Source organism: Ostrea edulis, chromosome 2 (genome assembly GCF_947568905.1).
Source record: "Ostrea edulis chromosome 2, xbOstEdul1.1, whole genome shotgun sequence".
NCBI lineage: Eukaryota > Metazoa > Mollusca > Bivalvia > Ostreida > Ostreidae > Ostrea > Ostrea edulis.
The window spans coordinates 65,398,399-65,421,994 of NC_079165.1; the positions used below are offsets into that span (position 1 = coordinate 65,398,399).

General features: G+C 36.4%; 1 protein-coding gene across 4 annotated transcripts in view; it reads right to left on the bottom strand.

The window, feature by feature from the left end:
- Window positions 1-1,802: 1,802 nt before the first annotated feature.
- Window positions 1,803-23,596, bottom strand: part of LOC130052330 (phospholipase A and acyltransferase 3-like) — a 38,736-nt gene continuing 16,942 nt past the window's right edge. The window contains exons 1-6 of one of the 4 annotated variants that reach the window (XM_056156833.1): window positions 15,161-15,177; window positions 5,569-5,662; window positions 5,174-5,312; window positions 2,967-3,153; window positions 2,453-2,582; window positions 1,803-2,224 (exon numbers count right to left, since the gene is read on the bottom strand). In XM_056156833.1, coding sequence (XP_056012808.1) covers window positions 2,117-2,224; window positions 2,453-2,582; window positions 2,967-3,153; window positions 5,174-5,285 — 537 coding nt within the window. In that variant the 5' untranslated portion in view covers window positions 5,286-5,312; window positions 5,569-5,662; window positions 15,161-15,177 and the 3' untranslated portion in view covers window positions 1,803-2,116. Of the gene's footprint in view, window positions 2,225-2,452; window positions 2,583-2,966; window positions 3,154-5,173; window positions 5,313-5,568; window positions 5,708-15,160; window positions 15,178-23,596 lie in introns of those variants that run through there. The other 3 variants (XM_056156836.1, XM_056156835.1, XM_056156834.1) reach the window with 3 other exon arrangements.

The window sequence follows — 23,596 nt, forward strand, 5'->3', positions numbered from 1 at the left end:
GCCAGTGACCTTGACCTTTGACCTAGTGACCCCAGAATCGATAGGCTTCCTCATCTTACTGAGGGTGACAATCCATCTAATTTTGAATGAGATCCTATAATTTGCTCAAGAGCTATGGTGCGGAAATGAAATGTTGATGCGTGCCCGCCTGCCCGCCCAAAGGCACTTCATCAGATCATAAGCCGAGTTCGACTTCATCGCAACTCCGCTAAAAATGAAACACTAGTCAAATAATGTTATTTATTGCCAAGGTATTTGGGATATTATACTGTGGCTCAAACAGGGGGTGAATGAACCTGACAGTATGGAAAGCATATAGTGGAATCAGACTTGTGATGCTGGAAATCTATAGTGATTAATAAACTATACATGTACAAGATCCATAACTATTTTTTTTCTTCAGTTTGTGAGGGAGAATCCTCATGTCTCTTTCATCTGTAGACAAATAAACAATGTGTTTTGACCAGAGCAATTTCTAATCCTTTTTGCAGCATAAATTCAACATTGTGGCAACTGGGTTAAACTTTGATAGTGAAGTAATACATGGCAGCACCTTATCCCATGCTCTTAAAATTTCTGTTTGACACACTCATGACATCCACTCAAACATTACAGAGTGCAGCAAAATCCCATTGTAATAGGGATTCAAAATGGATAACTGGTACAAAATATGTTACATACTATTAAAAAAGGATAATGAATTTGACATATTGATGTCTTGGAAAAGGAAATTCTGACATCGGGGCTCTAAGCGTTTTCAAACATTGTCATTTGATAAAAGTGTTCTACATTTTTAAAAATAGAGATTAATATGTCTTTACATACATAGGTGAGAAAGTTTCCATTATTCCTAGCCGAGACATAACATGTATGTGCAAAAAATTCATAAACAAATATCACACTACTCACGTAGAAAATGTGGACCTTACCGTCATCAAGCGCAGCGAAACACGCCATTTCGAGATTATAGTCGACGAAAGCTCGGTAACAGTAATGAATAAGGTACACTCATTTTGTATCTATTTTGTGATTTTCTTTATTAAAAGGAACAGTTCTCTAATGTGTATAGTGCAATTACTACGTAATTCAATAACTTGAAGCATGAAGCAGTTTCACTTTGCCACCGGATATAAGAAATTGTATTTCGTATTCCGATCCCAATCGAAAGTTGTTGACTGGGAATGACGTGTTTTAATTCAATCTACATGTAACATCAAGCATTTTTTATATCACATTAAAACAAAAAACCAAATATCTATACATACACAATGTTGTAGAGTTATTTCTTGTAAATTTTCTGAGGTTTCGCACCATATTCGATATTTCGCGCCACGGTGTCAATAAGGCTTGTGTGCAGTTGTCGTTCGTTTCCCTATCAATGTTTATAGGTGACGCTGCGCTACAAACGACAATTTTCAACCTTATCTTTTATTTTTCTATGTCTATCAGTATCAATTTGATCGAAATCTTGTATTCAAATTAATTTGAATACAATATCATTGCATTTATTTACATGTCAATTATCAAAATTAGATTAATTCAGAAAAGTTACATGGATTATTTAATGGCGGATGTTTATAAAAGTTTATGTTGATTTACCTAGGAGTAAATCAGCTGACACAGAACCCCCGCTGACGACCACTATACAAATCAATACAAATTACTGCGCAGAAAAGTGCGTGATGACCCAGGGAGATTGAACATAGTTCAACTCCCAAAAACAGCAACAACACCCAAAATACCCAAGGGTAAAATATTCAATACATTTTGTATATAGTGTGGATAAAAGAATAAATATGATATTTCAGATATACATGGATTTATTGATATATTGAAGATATGTTTAAAGTATACATCAAATCAAAAAAGTAAACAGCACTAGTGCCACAGCAGTAAATCACACGGTGTTGCAATTTGATGTTATTATTAAAAGCAGGGAAACATTCTAAAAACATATTAAGACAGTAATATTTCCACAAGGTATTAATGACTCACATGCTCAGCTTTGTATTTGTAAAATTTGCCTAACAATGCATGGCAAAAAGAAAAAAGAAAGTAAAAGATGGCGGAAGATCTCATACAATGCAATGTATTGTCTACTAATTGCACTCTGTAGTTAAGTTTCCTGTTTTTTCTCTCCATTCCCCCAAAACATCTCTTTCAGTAGAGCTCCCACCATCACCACAGTTCCAACCCCCACTGCGGCCGTCAGGAAATTGTTGGCCTGTAAAATGAAGTATAATACTTTAAAACCTCTACATAAGTACAGCCACAGAAATGGCGGTCTGTCCACATTCCATTGTGAACTGTCAATACATGTAGATTTAATAGTCTCGCTAGTGATACAGTATAACGCATCTGTGGATTGCAGCAAAAACATGCATTTCACAATTAAACATTTGCCATAAAAGGCAACAAAAAGTGCCATTTTTGAAATTCAAGAACGTAATACCTGTTTAGACCAGGCCACTCCATATCTGCAGTAGGCAGCAAAGTGTTCACAATTCTCCCAGAGCACGTTGTAGCCTATTTCTCCTAACTTCATCAAGGCTTCTTCCACGATTTCATGTGCAGGACGGGGACTAGGTGTGAAAAATATGCGAAAAGAGCAATATTTTTACTTTAGGCAACATTACTACCTCAATGACCAAAAATACAGGTTGTACTTTCATATTATTTTCATTTATATCTCCACAGACATAGTCCTTTTTTTTCTTTTGGCATACATATTTCTTTATGTTTTATTTCATTCATAGAATACCGTACCATTGATATCTTTATGTACCTTTAAACATCCTAAATATAATGCGGTTTTTGGTTTGTTTGGTTTGTTTGTTTTTTTTCGTCCAATAATAAATTTTCTTCTAACATTTTGATGACATGCAATTTCTGGCACTGATATTATGAACATAATATATACATATATTATACATTATATATATTCTACATAACTAATCTGTACTCACTCGCATTTTTTGTCCTTATCGTTGTTTATTTTGATCTTGGAACCACAAATCACATTCCATATATCCTCCTTTTTGACCTGTGCTTTGTTAAAACTTTTCCCACAAATGGTGAAGACATGACCGCTGTTAAAGTTTCCATTGATGCCATCGTTCTCGGTACCAGCTAAGTGCACCACCTCCTCGTTCCCTGTCCGTGAAGGTCATTGTAAACGTGAGTAATGAATTATTGCAAAAGTCACAAAGAGCACAAGTAAATTATTTTAACGGCCCTTTTCTAAAATGAAATTTGTTTGCAGTACTGGGCATGTACAGTAAATCAGGACACGTTTTTTTTCGCGAGAGTTTTACTTATGCGCAATTAAAGGAGATCCTATCAAAACAAAAATGAAATCATCGTGGATAATACTTTACATATATACAGTTATACATATTTATGATAAAAGGATCGTTTTCATAGTACTTAAGTAGGCAAAATTTAAGCATAGTACAATAGTATATAAACGTAACAAGACGCAGAACTAACCAGAGGTACTGAAAGCAATGCTCACTAAGAATACCCCCCCCCCCCCCCCCCCCCCCCGCTTACTACCCCAATATCCCAAAGGGTGTTGTTAATAGGTATAAATTACCTCTTTCCTGAGTGTAAAAATATGGTATGCCTTTGTAGAAGAAAATGGAAGATATAGTCCGAACACAAATCCATGGCATAAACCTATAATTTTGACCTTGAGATCAAACGTCAAGGTCATAAAGAGGTCATGAATGTACATGACACATACACTGTAGTCTCATGGTGATACACCCATGTCTTATGGTATGACTATGTCAAAACCCTATAATCGATTTTGACCTTGAGGTCAAAGTTCAAGGTCATATAGAGGTAATGAAGGTACCCGACACATCATCTCATGGTGATACACTCATGTCTCAAATATGGTATGCCTATGTCAAAGAACAAAGAAGTCATGGCCCCGACACGTATCCATTGTAAAAACCTTTAATTTTGACCTTGAGGTCAAGGTTATATGGAGGTTATGAATTTACATGACACATCGTATCATGGTGATACACTCATGTGTCAAATATGGTATGCATATGTCAAAGAACAAAGAAGTCATGGCCCTAACAAGAATCCATTGTAAAAACCTTTAATTTTGACCTTGGGGTCAAGGTCATATGGAGGTCATGACGGTACATGACACATCGTCTCATGGTGATACACTCATGTGTCAAATATGGTATGCATATGTCAAAGAACAAAGAAGTTATGGCCCGGACACAAATCCATTGTAAATAAAAAAACCTTTAATTTTGACCTTGAGGTCAAGGGTCAAGGTCATATAGAGGTCATGAAGGTACTCGACACATCGTCTCATGGTGATCCACCTGTGTGCCAAATATGGTATGCCTAAGTCAAAGAACAAAGAAGTTATGGCCCGGACACGAATCTGCACAGACGGACGGACGGACGGACAGAGTGATTCCTATATACCCCCCTGAACTTCGTTCGGGGGGGGGGGGGGGGTACAAAAACTGATTTAGGAATGTAAATACACTACTCAGTAAAAACACACTTAATAGTGAAAAAAAATCACACCAGAGAGGTAGGTGTTGACATGTAGAGTCCAAACCGAACGACTCGGATTTTATATCTCTTCAAAGAAACACCCGGTGACAATTACTGAGTAGTTTTCACAATTGCTAGTATTACAAGAAATGAAATGTACCTCTTATAGACTTTACATAGTAACATTTCGACGATTCGCGAAAAAATACAATGCCATCATCTCGTGAATATAAAGTCTCGTAAATAACAAGTGATTTACAGGAGGACTATTTTTCCTAACAATTAAATAAGCAATTGCATGTATTTTATTAAGCACTGTGTCAAAACATTGCAAATTCTAAGCATACTAATGAGCTATTTCATTGTGACTTCTAAAGATTGTACCCACATTACACAGATCTGTATATACAGACCAATGACGGTCCAGCTCACGCATGCCAAATTATGATCCATTTCTTTTATGGAAATATGTCTAATACCACTAAAATATATAGTTTGTTAGAACTTTACAGGGGCTTAGTCCCTAGTAGAAGTCCAGGGTGACTCACGGGGTGGAAGGGGGGTGGGGGGAGTGAAGACAACCCTCACCCGTTCTGAAATTTCAGGAACAGCTACTGCAGGTGTATATGACTATATGTACCTATATAGACGGCCCAGTGTGAGTAAAAACCGCGAGGAAATTCCAGTAAATCCCCAGCCTTTGCCCTCTTTATCACACTCCTGTTGTGCGCTACAGTTTCCATAACACTCATATACGTTTGACAGTGGAAATACCTATTCTAAAAATAGAACAATGTTAGTACGGAAGAAAGAATTTATGAATGAAACATAGGTGTGTGTACATGCAGAATACATTATGAATATTGCACAATCATGTTTTTTTTTAACAACAACAACCATACAAAATGTACAAACGTAAACAGACAAATATTGAAAACAATTTGGTTGTTTGTTATTGACCGCGTTAGACGTCTGTGCATGATTGAGGGCCATTACAATACCTTTACACGTCAATCTAAAAATAAAAATACTTACAGTTCTAGATGTAAGAAGTTGTTATCCAAGATCCTAGAAAACTGCCAAATTATAGTCGCACTTGACAGCTTTCATTATGCCTCGCAAAGGTAATCTATAACAATCGCAAAAGTGACACGTAATTTCCTATTTATAGTCAATACATCGTACCCAGGAGAACTCGTACTCAGAGAACTCGTACCCAGAATTTTGGGTACAAGTTTTTCTAGAGAAGTAGGATTCGGCTACGAGTTCTGATAAAGTCCTACTCATCATTTTCTGGATACGAGTAAAACAATTTTATAATAAAAATCTGGATACGAGTTCTCCTTGAGAAATTCCTCTCTTTTATTGGAGTAAAATTTTAAATTTCTGTCCGGTTGAATTATATTTGATATAATTGATAACGTTTATCTCTGGGGAAATTTTATAAAGAAATTATTATAAAATTGTTTTACTTGTATAGAAATTCAAAACAAACAGGCAGATTTTCTGCATGATTTTAATTTCTTCTTTCTCCTCATGTTGATGCATCACGTACGAGATACAATGTACAGGTATCACACCGGTAGTGTTGTACATGTACATATATGTAGTTCCATATATGTAAAGGCATTTTTTTTTCTTGTGCGATTTTTCTCATTTCCTCTTGTTCTTTTCTCTTATTTTTTGCACCCCTGATAAGGAAATTTTGTGTAATTTATAGAAATACCAAAGTGTATATAAAGGAACTATTTGGTGTTGGTAGCTGAGGCTACTTCCTGAGGTGCACTCCGGCTGTTTACACACATGTGAAAACACGTGGATTTGAGGGTAGTGTTGTTTGCGAAATTATTTTTTTTTCGAAAATGCCGCGTATGGTGTTGTTTTTCCGGTGTCGGAAGACAAGACAGGTAACATAGAACATTTCCGACAGCGTAACTCGGCATCAATTTTGCAAACTGATTTTTAATGATTTTTCCCCTCTATAGTAATATATAGTGAAAATAATTACCGGTGTGATACCTTAAATGAGTTCGCAAAATGGCCGACTGTCACGTCAACTGAAATAACACCTGGAATATTCTAAGCGCCTGTTTTGAATCAATAACAGAACTTGAAATTCGCTTACCAAATGGAGTTAGTACTTTGTAATATGACCTCGGGTACGTAGCACACAGGGAATTCTCCTTGGTAGAGTGTTATAAAGACTCCGAATATAATGTAAAGGGAGGCCACTCCAAATATCACGGGCAACTCTCTCCAGGTCATTGGCATTTCGGATCTCATTTGACCGGCTCTGTACCCGAAGTTTTAACACTTTCCAGACATTTTCAGTCATGTTAATGTCTTAACTCTGTGGAGGCCATGGAAGTGTACTGATATCATTGCCCTGCTTCCACTGATTAGAGCGCAAAGATACGTGGCAAGGAGCATTGTCCTCTTGAAAGATCCAGCGGCGATTTAATTGTAAAGTGTCGCGCAACAACTGGCGAGAGACATTCATCAAGAACTTCAATATATTTATCACTGTTCATGTTACCATTCACAGCTTTTAAAGTTCCAACACCATAGGAAAATACACAACCCCAAAACATATAGACCATGGGCCAGTAACACATTACCTCCCCCTCCCCCTCCCCCCTCTAGGGATTTTTCTACACTATGATTGTTTGAAAGTGTGTATAAAATAAAGGTAAAGGAAGGTTGTTTGACAAATTTATGTTGGGGCGTTTTCAAGATATGGCTATTTCAATTTATAAAATTTTTGCAAATTCAACATGGCCGTTACCGTGTTCCATACCGCATTAAAGACAACACAATATAAACACAAACAATGGGCTAGGGGCTTCCTAGAGGGGGCATGGTGAGAAATATGTATAAAACATAGAAGACAGCGTAATGTCGAAAGTGGTGCATATTTTTAAATGTCTGCAAAATGCAATTTTAATAGATAAATTTCATTCATATCTTGAAATTATACAGGTATTCCCCAAACAATATGTACCTATTAATTAGCATGTTCATTATACTGTAGTAATATTCGATGTTATTAAGATCGGGCTCGACATTCCCGGTACTGATCAGCTGTCAAGTTAGTTGTATTCAAGTCACAGACCAGACCAGACCTTTAGAGACCATCATCTCGGAGATCTGTACAACTCAGCCTATGGTGAGCGACTTATGTAGTTACTGCACTAACTGGGCACTCTTTATTATATTTATACCACGTAATTCACAACATTGGTGTCAGAAGTCGGTTTTATAAAATCACGCCAATCGTTTACTTTGGCGCCAAATTTGAATTTCTTTATTGAGAAGTTCCTTGTCTTGGTGTAAAACGTTACACTGGGATATCTTATTCTTGGTGTAAACCATACACTGGGAATTATTTAATACAATTACGTGGTATTTTGCATTTTTTGTGTGTATTTTTTGTACTTTCTTTGTGTATTTTTTGTAATTGTTTATAGCCTATATGAACATATTTTTAGCAAGCATACACTTGATTTCATCGTCGGAGTGTCTGATGACTTAATCAATACATACGTTTGTTAGGAAATAGTCCCCACATTTTTGTGTAGGCTAAGAGGGTAAAAAATCAAAATCAGGACTACCCCCATAATTTTCTTTGAGTATGCTTTTTATTTAGGTAGTAAATAAAATCATGGCTATCCCCACTAGTTCTCCCATTGATATAAATAAAGCATCATTTGAAGATCTGTTATCAATTACTGGAGTTGGGGAAAGAAGAGCTAAGGCAATCATTGCTCAGCGCAAAATTAAGGGAAAACTAGTATTGGAAGATCTGAAAATTATTCAGAACATTCCAATCACACTTTGGGACCCTTTATTAGATCAGGGCATTATTAAGATAGATTCAAGGTTCCAACAAGAAGTAGGTACACAACAAACAAACATTGAATCTACTTCTGTTGACACACAACATCAAGTGAATGAAACATTCATAGAGAAAGCCCTAGGTAGTGAGAAAGATCAGATGTCTGAGGAACACCAAGAAGAGATGAGAAAAAGAGATGAAATTATAAGTGAACTGGAGAGAGAGATACAAAAAAGAGATGATATTATTGAAGAATTAGAAGGAGAATGTGCAGTATTCAGAAAGCATTTAGAAAGATCAGCAATATTAAAAGAGCAAATGGATATTAAAATGCAAGAGAGAGAAAATGAGATACTTCAGAAATTTATAGATGAGAAAGAAAAATTCAGAATGTTAGACGAGAGAGAGAGACAAGAACATGAGGCGAAATTTAGAAAGAAAATAAGAGAATTGGAAGCTAGAGAGTAAGACCTTGAAAGAAAGGTGAAAGAGTTCACTGATAGAGAAAGAGATTTAGACAAACGAGAGAAAGAATTTAGTCAATTAGAGCATAGAAAATTCTCTTCAAGCATTGACAGAATTGGTTCACACAACATCTATACAAATGCGAACAGAAATCAATCGCTTACAGATAAACATAGCCCAGCCCCTCCAAAACTCTCAACATACGATGGCAAGACTGAGTGGAGACCATATTTCATACAGTTCAATCATATTGCTAAAAAATATAGTTGGCCAGAATCTGAAAAATTTGACAAATTAATAGAATGTTTAAGGGACAAAGCTTTGAAATTCTTTAGCTCCCGCTCTGACACAGTTCAAAGTAATTTTAACCAACTATGCCAACAAATGAAAGAAAGATTCGACAAGAGAGATCAGTCTCATATTATAAGAAGACAGCTACAGGAAATAAAACAGCATCCAGATGAGACCATCGAAGAATTTGCAGAAAGAATTGAAGATCTGGCTACAGAAGGCTATGAGGGTATGCCTGAGTATTTTATGAGCACTGTCACTATAGATGCATTCCTTAGAGGTTGCAATGAAAAACGTGCCGCATTAGTAACTTTAGACAAAGATCCAAATACATTAGATGAGGCCATGCAACATATGAAAAGTGCCATCACAAACCAAAAGCTTATTGGTGGAGTGAAAAAAGAAATCAAAAGAGTTTCCTTTAATAAGCCACCCCAGTCACCACCAGAGGAACCAAACATTCGGATGACTCACAGAACACCACCAAACCAAACAACTACCCTGGAAGTTAGGATAACAAAACTGGAAGAAGAACAACAAGAACACGCAAAACTTATCAAGGAAATCATTAAAAGTTTACATGACCAAAAAAGACGGGCAGGGATTAGATCCCCGGAAAAGGAGCAACAGACATACAGATCTCCATCACCATCTGAATCTGAGAGCGAGTGTTATCGGTGTGGGAAAATGGGACACTATGCAAGAAATTGTTACAGATCAAGGTCATCATCAGTAACATTTCACAGGTCACCCGAACAATCTTTAAACTTTCAATAGCTGAAGAAGTAGGCCATTCTTCAGCTGATTCTAATACACCAAGGCCACAACTACACACTAGGTTCAAAGTATCAAAACCCCACAGTATTTGTTTGATTTTGGGAAATAGTAATCTAGCAAATACATGTATATAAATTTAGGCCAGATACATACAGTTGACAGATTTTGACAGAATATGTGCATAGTCCTAATATTTTACATGTAATATAGGAATTTTAAAGAGTGTCATTTTGAACCTGAGGTCTGCATGTGTGTACATAGAAAGGTTCAACACTCAATTAAAAATAATAATAGTAAAAAACAAATATTTTAAGATAATCTTCATTTTAGGCTGCCTGACACATGGTAGCAGTATATGTTTAATGCGATTTATGCGTGTAGCCTGTAGTGTTGAATATAGACATCACTAAAACATATAGGTTGTTTGCATATTTTGACATTTTATTGTATGTAGATATTTACACATTTTATACTTCAATTTAGTATATAGTTACCATTATCCTAATACACTTTTAACATGGTAGAGAATTTTATACCTGATATTATTATTAGGTCAAACATTGAAAATCCTCCCAGTCCACTAGAACTTTCTTAAAGTTTTCAGGGGGAAATACAAGTCTTTTACATAGGTGCTAATTGGTATTGATGATGTAGGTCATTTATCAGATGTGGGTAATGGACTTCCGATTGAAAATCAAACAAAATACATTATCTTAAGCTTATGTTGATGTATTTTTATTACAGTGGTTTTGTATCTATGTGTATGTATCTTTTAATCATATAAACACCTGTAGGCGATGCTGTTTACAGTCGGATTTTCTGATTGTTTACAGTTATGCAAATATAAATAAGGTGTTTAATAAATAATTTTAATCAGTGGAACAGTATTGGGCGGTTTTATAATCCACACTCCTTTTAAATAAAACGGAGAGGAATGTAGTAATATTCGATGTTATTAAGATCGGGCTCGATATTCCCGGTACTGATCAGCTGTCAAGTTAGTTGTATTCAAGTCACAGACCAGACCAGACCTTTAGAGACCATCATCTCGGAGATCTGTACAACTCAGCCTATGGTGAGCGACTTATGTAGTTACTGCACTAAATGGGCACTCTTTATTATATTTATACCACGTAATTCACAACAATACATAAACAGGATGATAAACGGTTTATTTCTAGATACTAATAATATGTCCGATTCTCGATAGTTGAGCCATTATTTATCAGGGGTTCCCCCATTTTTGCATGTACACTCAAAAGTAACCCAGGTGCTTTCTTTTTATTGATTATATACATTAGTGGGCTTCCATACATTAAATATATCGTGAGAAAACATGAAAATATGGGCAATGATTTTCGTGTTGAAATTTACATTACTATAAATTATTTAGATTCATACGTAAAATTGAACTACTTTTCAATTTTCAGATAACTTTTAAAGATGTCACACAGAAAAAATAGATTGATAAATAGCAAGAAGCTTTAAATAGGGCCTTACATGGCCTCTGTTGCTGGTGTTATCAATAATTTATCAATATTAGTTACTAGAAGTAAAACTTGAGCATTGAGGAAGTTGCGCCTAGTCTAGTGAACGATAAGAGACGTTGCTCACTATCGGCACTTTTCCCCTCCCATAAGTGTCTGTTCTGTAATAAAGAAAGTCAAGTACAAGGGAAAAACACAAACTGGTAAAGTGTGACAAAACAGTAGAAGAAGTCATTACAAACCTGCAAAGAATAAAAGTGACAATCACCAAATAAAAAGTTGGTTGGTTGATTGTATATTGTTTTACGTCCGTCCCGCTCTAGATTTTTTTCTCATATTGAGACGATACTATTACTGGTGAAGGGCTGCAAAATCTAGGCCTATGCTCGGCGCTTACAGCCTTTTTGCAGGTAGGGATTTTTATTATGTCATACCTGGTGTGACATGGGACCTCGGTTTTTACGGTCTAATCCGAAGGACCACCCCATTTCTAGCACGGATCCCCACGGGACAACAATAAGTAAAGTTCGATATATTGGTTTGGTTGCTGAAGGGGCGATGTTTTATCTAACCTGTAGAAAAATCTACACTAGGTCCAATGACCAAAAGTCAGAAACTAAAGATGATATAATTCTTGAGCATTTGGGAAAGGAATTTGACTTTATCCGTATATATTGAGATGAATATCGTGTAGAATTACGTGGTTGAGAGGATGACAATGCTCAGAGAAAGATACTTGTCATTTATCCCGACTCACCTAACAGTGATTACAAAGCTTGAAACCTGAAATCAAAAACAGAAAGAAAATTTGTTAGCAAATTCGAATTTAGGATAACTCCAAAAGGCGAGCTTATGTATTCTGCAAGTGTTGCTACTGAACAAGCAATTGAGTCTGCATTTGCGTTAGCCCTTTCAGCCAAACGACAAGTCAAAGAATCTGCTATGATAATCAAAAGGCATATTTTTGACTGCCAGAAAATTACCAATAACCTGCCACGGCCACCTCTCCATCATTTCTGAATACTGTATAGCAGGATAATATCGCGGTCGTAAAAAATCGCGATTTTTTTCATTTAGCAACAAATCGCGTTTGGTTTAATAATATCCTGAACCCGATTGCGTATCAATATGAAAGATTAATTCACTGAATGTTAAATTCGCGGAAATTTTGTTTCGGCGAATATAGCGAAAATTAACTCCGCGAATTAATTTCCTGCTGTACAGTACATGTATATAGATCTAATGGTTTTTGCATTTCTCTCTCAAGTCGTATCAGACAAACCATCTTTTTTTTCAAGATCAAAAAGGTTTGTCAAATCGTGCTCTCAGGACACGTGCCTCAGCTATGAATGGCAAATGGATAGATTTACTAAGCACCCCACGTTTGAAATGACTATTCACCATCTGACAAGAAGTACTGAGTTAATTACACTATTAGACATGTTAGGTCACTGTAGAATTTACTCACAGACGCTGGAGCTTGACACTGCTATTTGCAATGCGATTACAGATTCTGTGATTAATACTGCCAGCAAGCATATCTCTTACAAATATTTCAGTAATTCATAAATACACCTCGCTACGTTCTTTAAAGCAAAATACATGTATGCAAATGTCCATATTGTGTTTGTGAGATTCTCAAAAAATTTCCATTTCTTGACAATACTTAAATGACAAATTTCATGTTTTTGCCCCAAAACTTGAAAAGGTATCCATGCATTAATGTCAAACAATCTGATTTACAATGAAAGGGTTATATACTTTCAGAAAATAATTGTTTTCAAAGATCCATATTATCTATATAGGATCTGAAGAAGTTATCCAATTTTCAGCTATTTTTTAAAGAAAAATCATATTTTAGCCCCAAACCTTGTACATGCCCCCATAGTTATGTCAAACAACTTGATATACAATCAAGGGGTTACACATGTTCACAAAATACTTCTTTGCAAATGTCAATGACATCTATATCGGATCTGAAGAGTTTCTCCAGTTTTCGGCTATTATTTTTACAAATTTTAGGTTTTTGCCCCAAAACTGGAAAAGGTCTCCATATAAACAATCTTATTTATAGTTAAAGGGTTATAGATCTATACTTCCAGAAAATACTTGTTTTCAAACGTCCATATTACATGTATCTATATGGGATCTGAAGAAGTTTTCCATTTTTCAGCGATTTTTTAAGAAGAAAAAATCCTGTTTTAGCCCCAAATCTCGTAAATACTCCCACATATTTATGTTAAACAACTTGATATATAATCAAAGGGATATCTACGTTCACAAAATGTCAATGACATCTATATCAGATCTGAAGAGTTTTTCCAGTTTTCGGCTATCATTTTTACAAATTTCATGATTTTTGCCCCAAAACTCGTAAACGCCCCCATGTAGAAATGTCAAACAGCCTGATTTATAATCAAGGGACTATGTACTTTCAAAAAATACTTGTTTGCAAAAATCCTTGCGGGGGGGGGGGGGGGGGGGGAGTGTCCCATTACCTTTACTAGCCCCATGGTCTAAGCTCGACATTGCGTCTCTCTGTCACTGCGTAGTCCTAAACATTCGGGGCGTAATCTTTCATCTGATTTCCTCCAAACATAAATTTTACTATCCCGACCAAGTTCAATTTTAGTTTCATCATTCACTGGAAATGATGGAAGACCCGTGGTTATCAACTGCTCAGTGTAATTTTTGCTGACAAAATCTAGTCCTTTTCTCCCGATTCACGGGTGAAATTGTTGTTTTCTTGGAAACTACACACCGTTTATAGCCGTCTTCGAATAATCGTCTACTCGCAGTTCTGGTTGACAAATTGCATCCTGTCCTTGCATTGAATCTGTTTGTAACATCTTTTAGAGTCTGACGCCGGTTTTTTTTTTTTTATGCTACGAAAGAGGATTCTGTCATCAGGTAAGTTTTCTATGTTGCCCCTTTCTTTCACACGCTTCAGAAATTTCTGAACTGTTCTGCTGTTTATCCCCGTTATTTCCTCAATTTATAGCTCGAAAATCCATCATTTGACATTTGTACAATGATATTTTTCTGCTCTTTTGTCAATTCCTTGCCGTGCGGTGCCATTTTGTTATGCAGACGATATTTGTTTATCAAAGGGGGATAATTCAATCCTCAATGAAATGAAAGTAGAGAATAACTACAAAAATACCAGGAACACTTTTTATTCAGGATAACAACGAATGTATCTTGTATCTCATTCTGTAATACGCAGGACGCATGTGAGAATTTACAACGTCAGCCATTTTGGCAACTCATTTATGTCTCACTACTGTATAGTCAATGAAATCTACCGCCCTTCACTGTACGAAAACCTAATACGTCGAATCATAGACGTTGAAGTCTTCCACAACTTCGTACCGTAATTTCAGATAAATTACACACATATTGTAAGTCCTGGATCATTGCATTCATTCACTTTAAATTCTAAAATGCACCAATATTGTGAGTAGGGCACAATAATAAAAAAAAAATATGTTCTGAATCAGAGAATTAAAAAAAAAAAGATTAAGATAATAATCTTTTTCTTGTGTTTGTGATAACTGAGTGAAATATAACGACAAAAAGCATAAAGTTGGGGGGGGGGTTAAAAAAAAATTCTGGCACGGTAAATATCAAAATCATAAAAAAAGCCAGGAAAACGTCGGACTATGAGTGGATATATTAGATAGTCTCTGACATTAAATGACAAGTTCGCCTGTAGCTTAATTCGTAACATGAAAACAAAAGATGTATCATTTGAATTAGTAGTAAACTTTACCTTAGAATATTTTGGTCCAAGAGTCTGCCACAGTCACATTCATGACGTCATATATTGCATATCATGACGTCATATATATGGACCGCTCTCTGACAAAACCAGGCTTATTGACATCGTTATTATGACGTGTTAAATAAAAATCGCGACAGAAGTTGACGGCATATTTTCCAGCGTCATTCGAACCACATGTCAATAAACAAGAAGTTGATTAGAAGATTTAATGGTGTTTTGGACTTCCTGTCAGTATCAATCACATATTGGTGGCTACATGAATTATTTTTCAGGAATTTAATTCTATACATGTATTTGTACAAATGTTTTAAAGACCCAACTTTAGATTTGCTGTTTTACGGGTAAAGCGTATTAAATTTTATATACACATGCATCGTCCGACGATGGCAATCTACCATTGTATTGAATGTATGGTTCAATAAAGGTAAAATGAGAAGCTTTTGAAATATGTGACAAGTCGGTCATCTTCTAGCATCCTCGTAAAATTCACATTATCAAAGAGATGGGCGGTCCTCCGCGCACTCGTGACAGAACCGATGAGAAATAAAATTCAATTCAGTTCACAGAACAGGGAAATCTCGAATACCTGGCTTATCTCGAAGTAGATTTACTGTCCCAAGTGCTACAACACATGCGTTATCTCGAAGTCTAAGGAGTTCCTCGCTTCATTGACTTCACACCTGAAGTACACAATCATCCCGTTATGCTAATTTTGTTGTACGTTTCTGTTAGTTCTAGCACGGGCTTCATGAAACCATTGCCGATAATCACGCCTTATTCAGTGTTATTAACCCCAAGCTGTTGATTTGGGGGCTTTATTTAATTATGCAGATTGGGTGTTTGGAAGTGATCATGAAATGCACACTTATACGTAAGATGACACGATAATTCAACAAGCAACTTGGGGACGAAACCTGATATAGGAATTTGATTGTGTCGTAATTGAAACGAATTTGGTATTATCTCTATGTGATAAATGTATTCCTATATATTCCTTTAGTCGAGCTAAAGTTGTGAATCCGGAAGTGGATTGAAAGTTACCGATACATTGACCAATCAAATAGCTAGATTTTAGCCAATCATAATGCTCAGTCACTATCCAATCAGCTTGAAGCTGTAGGGTATAAATACTGCGAAACAAAGTCAGTCTACACTGATCTGGACCAAGAAGAACATCGCTTAAAAGAGAAAGCTTAACAACGGTAAGGTATAGACGTGGCTGAATAAGTCTTTCCTATACAAAGTCAGTAATAATATAACTTTATTAAATACTTTACATAGGAATGAGACATTGCTCACATTTACCCTTACTTCCGCTACATTATTCTCATTAATACAGACTGAGTCAAATTGAGCAAAGACAAACATTGAGCAATATTGAGTAATTGAAGTGAGTAATTTTGAGTTGATCAAATTTTGCTATAATTGTGCGTGATTTCATTGTTCTTTGTAAAATAGCTAATCATTGGAACTGATCATTGTCTCAAATCATTTTACTGCCAATCACTGTTCAATATCTCGGAATAAAGCCGAGAGGACCCACATCGCTAATCAATATTTTGAGCAAGTAGCTCAGTCTAAATTGAGAAACCACGGTTGCACGCTACATATCTTTTTGGTGGCAGCGGTGGGATCATATTGAACAATGAATCTCAGTGAGCTCAATGCTACTATAAGAGAAATTGAGGCTAAGTTAGCTCAATACGAGGCCGACAGTCCGTTAGATCACTCAACACCACGAGTACCCAAGTATCAGAGCACGGGATTGTCTGCAAGTTATTCTGGTATCACTACAATGAAATCAGATACAAGACAAAATCTGAGCACACTTGAGCACAAAGGTAAACGACAATCGGTAAAATTCCAGTCGGATGATACAAAATACGACATGAGTAAATACCTACCAAAAGTTGAGCAGTTCGAAAACACGTCCACGTTGCATCGACCTCTAGATGATGTCAATGTAACAACCAGACATAAAATACGTGCAAGTAAAAATGAGCAGCAACGAGCTCGGGCTCAAATTGACGAACCAACTAGATCGCCAATAAAATCTGAGGAACCTAGGCGTATGAATGTGAAACCGGCTACTTACGATGGTACTACACCATGGCTTGATTTCAGATCTCATTTTGAGGCGTGTGCTAAACTTGGACAATGGAGTGAGGAGGAGAAAGGGCTATATCTTTCAGTGTCCTTACGAGGGCTGGCGCAAGGAATCCTAGGTAATTTGAGCGAAAATGAGCAGCTCAATTACAGTGAGCTCACACGCGCTCTCAATGACCGCTTTGCTCCTCCTGATCAAATGGAGCTTTATAGAATGCAACTAAGGGAGAGACAACAGAAAGCATCTGAGTCATTACCAGAACTCGGACAACATATAAGACGACTCACAAATCTCGCTTACCCTACTGTCCCTGCTGACGTGCGAGAAACACTGGCAAAAGATCAATTTATTGATGCTCTTGTCAGCTCCGAAATGCGTCTTCGTATTAAGCAGGCAAGGCCTGTTAATCTCAACGATGCCGTTAGACATGCTGTTGAACTTGAAGCATATTTCAAGGCAGAAGGGAAGCTGCAAGAGTCTAGAGGATACATGCAAAACGTAAATACCGCTGATAAAGCACCAACGAAAGAAACCGAAGCCATTCATTCCATTTTAGATGAGTTACGTCAGTCCATGAAGAAAATGGAAGAAAAGATTAAGTCATTTGAGGTTAGGAATAGCTCTCACAATAAAGATAAAACTGATCGTCAGAACTGGAGGAAAAATGTCACTTGCTATAATTGTGGTGGTAAGGGTCATATAAAAAGGGAATGTAAGAAGTTCAAAAGTGCTGTGAGTAAAGGACGAGTCCAAGAAATACAGGGGTCATCTGCAAATGTGCAAACAGCAGTGAAACGAGTTTAATTTTTATATCTTTCTTGTAACTTTTCTTGAAATGCTCATATTAAAATCATTTGAAAAACCTGTCCAATGTTGAGTTATGCGAGGACGCATATTTTTATTGAGGCGTGGGTAATGAAACGAATTTGGTATTATCTCTATGTGATAAATGTATTCCTATATATTCCTTTAGTCGAGCTAAAGTTGTGAATCCGGAAGTGGATTGAAAGTTACCGATACATTGACCAATCAAATAGCTAGATTTTAGCCAATCATAATGCTCAGTCACTATCCAATCAGCTTGAAGCTGTAGGGTATAAATACTGCGAAACAAAGTCAGTCTACACTGATCTGGACCAAGAAGAACATCGCTTAAAAGAGAAAGCTTAACAACGGTAAGGTATAGACGTGGCTGAATAAGTCTTTCCTATACAAAGTCAGTAATAATATAACTTTATTAAATACTTTACATAGGAATGAGACATTGCTCACATTTACCCTTACTTCCGCTACATTATTCTCATTAATACAGACTGAGTCAAATTGAGCAAAGACAAACATTGAGCAATATTGAGTAATTGAAGTGAGTAATTTTGAGTTGATCAAATTTTGCTATAATTGTGCGTGATTTCATTGTTCTTTGTAAAATAGCTAATCATTGGAACTGATCATTGTCTCAAATCATTTTACTGCCAATCACTGTTCAATATCTCGGAATAAAGCCGAGAGGACCCACATCGCTAATCAATATTTTGAGCAAGTAGCTCAGTCTAAATTGAGAAACCACGGTTGCACGCTACATATCTTTTTGGTGGCAGCGGTGGGATCATATTGAACAATGAATCTCAGTGAGCTCAATGCTACTATAAGAGAAATTGAGGCTAAGTTAGCTCAATACGAGGCCGACAGTCCGTTAGATCACTCAACACCACGAGTACCCAAGTATCAGAGCACGGGATTGTCTGCAAGTTATTCTGGTATCACTACAATGAAATCAGATACAAGACAAAATCTGAGCACACTTGAGCACAAAGGTAAACGACAATCGGTAAAATTCCAGTCGGATGATACAAAATACGACATGAGTAAATACCTACCAAAAGTTGAGCAGTTCGAAAACACGTCCACGTTGCATCGACCTCTAGATGATGTCAATGTAACAACCAGACATAAAATACGTGCAAGTAAAAATGAGCAGCAACGAGCTCGGGCTCAAATTGACGAACCAACTAGATCGCCAATAAAATCTGAGGAACCTAGGCGTATGAATGTGAAACCGGCTACTTACGATGGTACTACACCATGGCTTGATTTCAGATCTCATTTTGAGGCGTGTGCTAAACTTGGACAATGGAGTGAGGAGGAGAAAGGGCTATATCTTTCAGTGTCCTTACGAGGGCTGGCGCAAGGAATCCTAGGTAATTTGAGCGAAAATGAGCAGCTCAATTACAGTGAGCTCACACGCGCTCTCAATGACCGCTTTGCTCCTCCTGATCAAATGGAGCTTTATAGAATGCAACTAAGGGAGAGACAACAGAAAGCATCTGAGTCATTACCAGAACTCGGACAACATATAAGACGACTCACAAATCTCGCTTACCCTACTGTCCCTGCTGACGTGCGAGAAACACTGGCAAAAGATCAATTTATTGATGCTCTTGTCAGCTCCGAAATGCGTCTTCGTATTAAGCAGGCAAGGCCTGTTAATCTCAACGATGCCGTTAGACATGCTGTTGAACTTGAAGCATATTTCAAGGCAGAAGGGAAGCTGCAAGAGTCTAGAGGATACATGCAAAACGTAAATACCGCTGATAAAGCACCAACGAAAGAAACCGAAGCCATTCATTCCATTTTAGATGAGTTACGTCAGTCCATGAAGAAAATGGAAGAAAAGATTAAGTCATTTGAGGTTAGGAATAGCTCTCACAATAAAGATAAAACTGATCGTCAGAACTGGAGGAAAAATGTCACTTGCTATAATTGTGGTGGTAAGGGTCATATAAAAAGGGAATGTAAGAAGTTCAAAAGTGCTGTGAGTAAAGGACGAGTCCAAGAAATACAGGGGTCATCTGCAAATGTGCAAACAGCAGTGAAACGAGTTTAATTTTTATATCTTTCTTGTAACTTTTCTTGAAATGCTCATATTAAAATCATTTGAAAAACCTGTCCAATGTTGAGTTATGCGAGGACGCATATTTTTATTGAGGCGTGGGTAATGAAACGAATTTGGTATTATCTCTATGTGATAAATGTATTCCTATATATTCCTTTAGTCGAGCTAAAGTTGTGAATCCGGAAGTGGATTGAAAGTTACCGATACATTGACCAATCAAATAGCTAGATTTTAGCCAATCATAATGCTCAGTCACTATCCAATCAGCTTGAAGCTGTAGGGTATAAATACTGCGAAACAAAGTCAGTCTACACTGATCTGGACCAAGAAGAACATCGCTTAAAAGAGAAAGCTTAACAACGGTAAGGTATAGACGTGGCTGAATAAGTCTTTCCTATACAAAGTCAGTAATAATATAACTTTATTAAATACTTTACATAGGAATGAGACATTGCTCACATTTACCCTTACTTCCGCTACATTATTCTCATTAATACAGACTGAGTCAAATTGAGCAAAGACAAACATTGAGCAATATTGAGTAATTGAAGTGAGTAATTTTGAGTTGATCAAATTTTGCTATAATTGTGCGTGATTTCATTGTTCTTTGTAAAATAGCTAATCATTGGAACTGATCATTGTCTCAAATCATTTTACTGCCAATCACTGTTCAATATCTCGGAATAAAGCCGAGAGGACCCACATCGCTAATCAATATTTTGAGCAAGTAGCTCAGTCTAAATTGAGAAACCACGGTTGCACGCTACATAATACACGTTTACACATGCTATTACAAGTCAAAGTAAACTCTAAACACATAAGAGTGATATAGAAATCAAGAATTAAACAATAAAAGACCTTATTTTTTTTAGTATAAACATCAGCACCAAAATTCAAAATCTTCAGTATCTGACAAGCAATCTACATGTAACGAAGGACCCGGTATCCAACCCGGGGGATAGTTGGATTATCTGGCAGTGGTATAAAAAGGAATCTTAAAGTTTCTACAATGGAAACAAAGTTCCAGGCTATAACAGAAGTCGAAAAAGACACAAAATCCAATACAGCGATATTTCCCGTTTCCGTCTTCTTCATTATTACAGTGATCGGTTTGTCATTTACAAAGCGTAACACAAATCCGGGTATCAGAAATGCTGAACCGAACGTGAAAACTGATTATCGATATGATAAACGACCGAAATTCGTAAAATGTAAGTGTTGCAGTATCAAATAAAGTAATAGATATACAATGTAAAACTTATACGGTACCAATTTTGATGCACCAGATGCGCATTTCGACAAATAATGTCTCTTCAGTGATGCTCAACCGAAATGTTTGAAATCCGAAATAACTATGAAGTTTTGGAGCTAAATATAGCCAAAAACAGCGTGCCAAAAAATATACATGCAAATGCAAACGTAATATGTCTTACGGCGTGACCGTGTTTGAGGGCGAAGCAAAAAATATTGGCATTAGTATCTAGATCCATAACAGGACAAAAATATCCCGAAATATTAGCACCGAACGTGCGAGGACAGAGCTCAATCAAAATATTCTAACTTTAGACATTTTCGATTCGCCTATTCATTGAACGCGGGAAACGCCATGCAACTGATGTAAACAGTTCATTGTGACGTCATATTCAGCGTCGGTGTTTAGCAAATACACATAGGAAATATTGTACAATAAAGCGTTAATCGAGGAGTGATTATATATGATTAAGAAAATAAGATTTACATGCTTTTACAGATTTTATGTAACATCGCAGAACGACGTGAACTTGGGTACACGAGATTCAAAACGGAGAAATACATGTCCACGCGCTAGTATTCGAATCGACGCCATTGAGACCAAAATTTTCAAGTTCCATAGGTATAATTTAATTTTTCATTAGTTTTCTATATTTTCCTTTTTAAAATGTATATACGTGTTACCTATAGGGAGAGCTCCGCGTGAGAGGGCTTCGCCCTCTATTAAAAAGAATCCCAAACTTGAAACTAAAACTTTTACCGCTTTTAAAAGGTGTGTTTATTTACCTGTCAAATAAAACATGCAACGTATTTGCTTTGGCACAGTATTGGTGTCAAATTCATTAATTTCGATTTCTCGAACCCTCGGATATCTCGAAGTTTTTCTTCGGTCCTAACAAGTTCGAGATATCGAAGTTTACCTGTAATTAAGAAAAATAAAAAAAAATAACATGAAACAATATTTTGCCAGTTTGTAAATGAAATGAGAGAATCGCCCATATAAGACTTCTTTGTATTTCTTTGAGAGCTACCACTAAGCTACCCATTTCTATAATACACGATTGTCATCTGTTATAGTTAAAACATTTCACGTCACAAGGAAGAGGACAGGTGCAATTCAATGCGCAAGACTGTGAAAACATTTGAATAGTACAGTGTAGTCACCAGTTACGGGTCATCTCCAGTTACGGGTCACTGGTGTGCATTTCATATAACATTGCTAAAATCAAAGTCCCATTGCTTACGAAGAATGGTCCCCATATGATTTATTTATTCTAAATTAAGGCCCAAATGGGCAAAACATTCAACATATAAGATTCAAATCACAATACAATACAGGACTGAGTTCTAGTACACAAATATGATGTAATGTTATGTACACAAATATAATGTAATGTTATGTACACAAATATAATGTTATGTACACAAATATAATGTTCATACATGCAATGGACATACTCAATACTCCTCATGTTGATTACAGACTCTGCTGATATGAAAATGCACATGTAATACAATATGTTGTTTTGTTAGGTATGATGTGATACAAAAGGTAGCAAGAGATGGTGCTATAGGACAAAATTATTTCAGTATAAGTAAAATATCCACTTCCACCCAGAGTAACAACAACAATACCAACAAAACAAAAACAAGCACACAGTATACATACTTCACATATCTAGATTAACTATTAAGGTCAATGCAAAGCACCCCAATCCACAAACTGTGTCTGTATATTATAAATGTGATTTCTTTCGTTTGAGGAACGAATTAGACAGAAATCAATTTCTACTTGGTAATAATAATGAATGGATTATTCCGGAATTTGAAAGTTTTCATTTCGAATACCTTTTTAGGTATGTTCAGTCATGCGTACAGAACCGGTTTCAATAGAGTACGTGGTTAAATCAGTTTAGGACGACACGTACAGCTGGTAACACGCCTAAATTATGAAAAAGATATGCGGTGCAGATAACGGTATTATGCATATTCAAGATATGCGGTGCAGCGCATATCGCACCGCATATCTTGAATAAACTGTATATTCAAGATATGCGGTGCAGATAACGGTATTATGCATAAATTGATAAAGGTATTGTTTGGAAGGATTCGGGTAATAAGGATCAGTTTGAACACAATGAGAAGGTTTCGGATACTTTAACTCAAGCTTTGT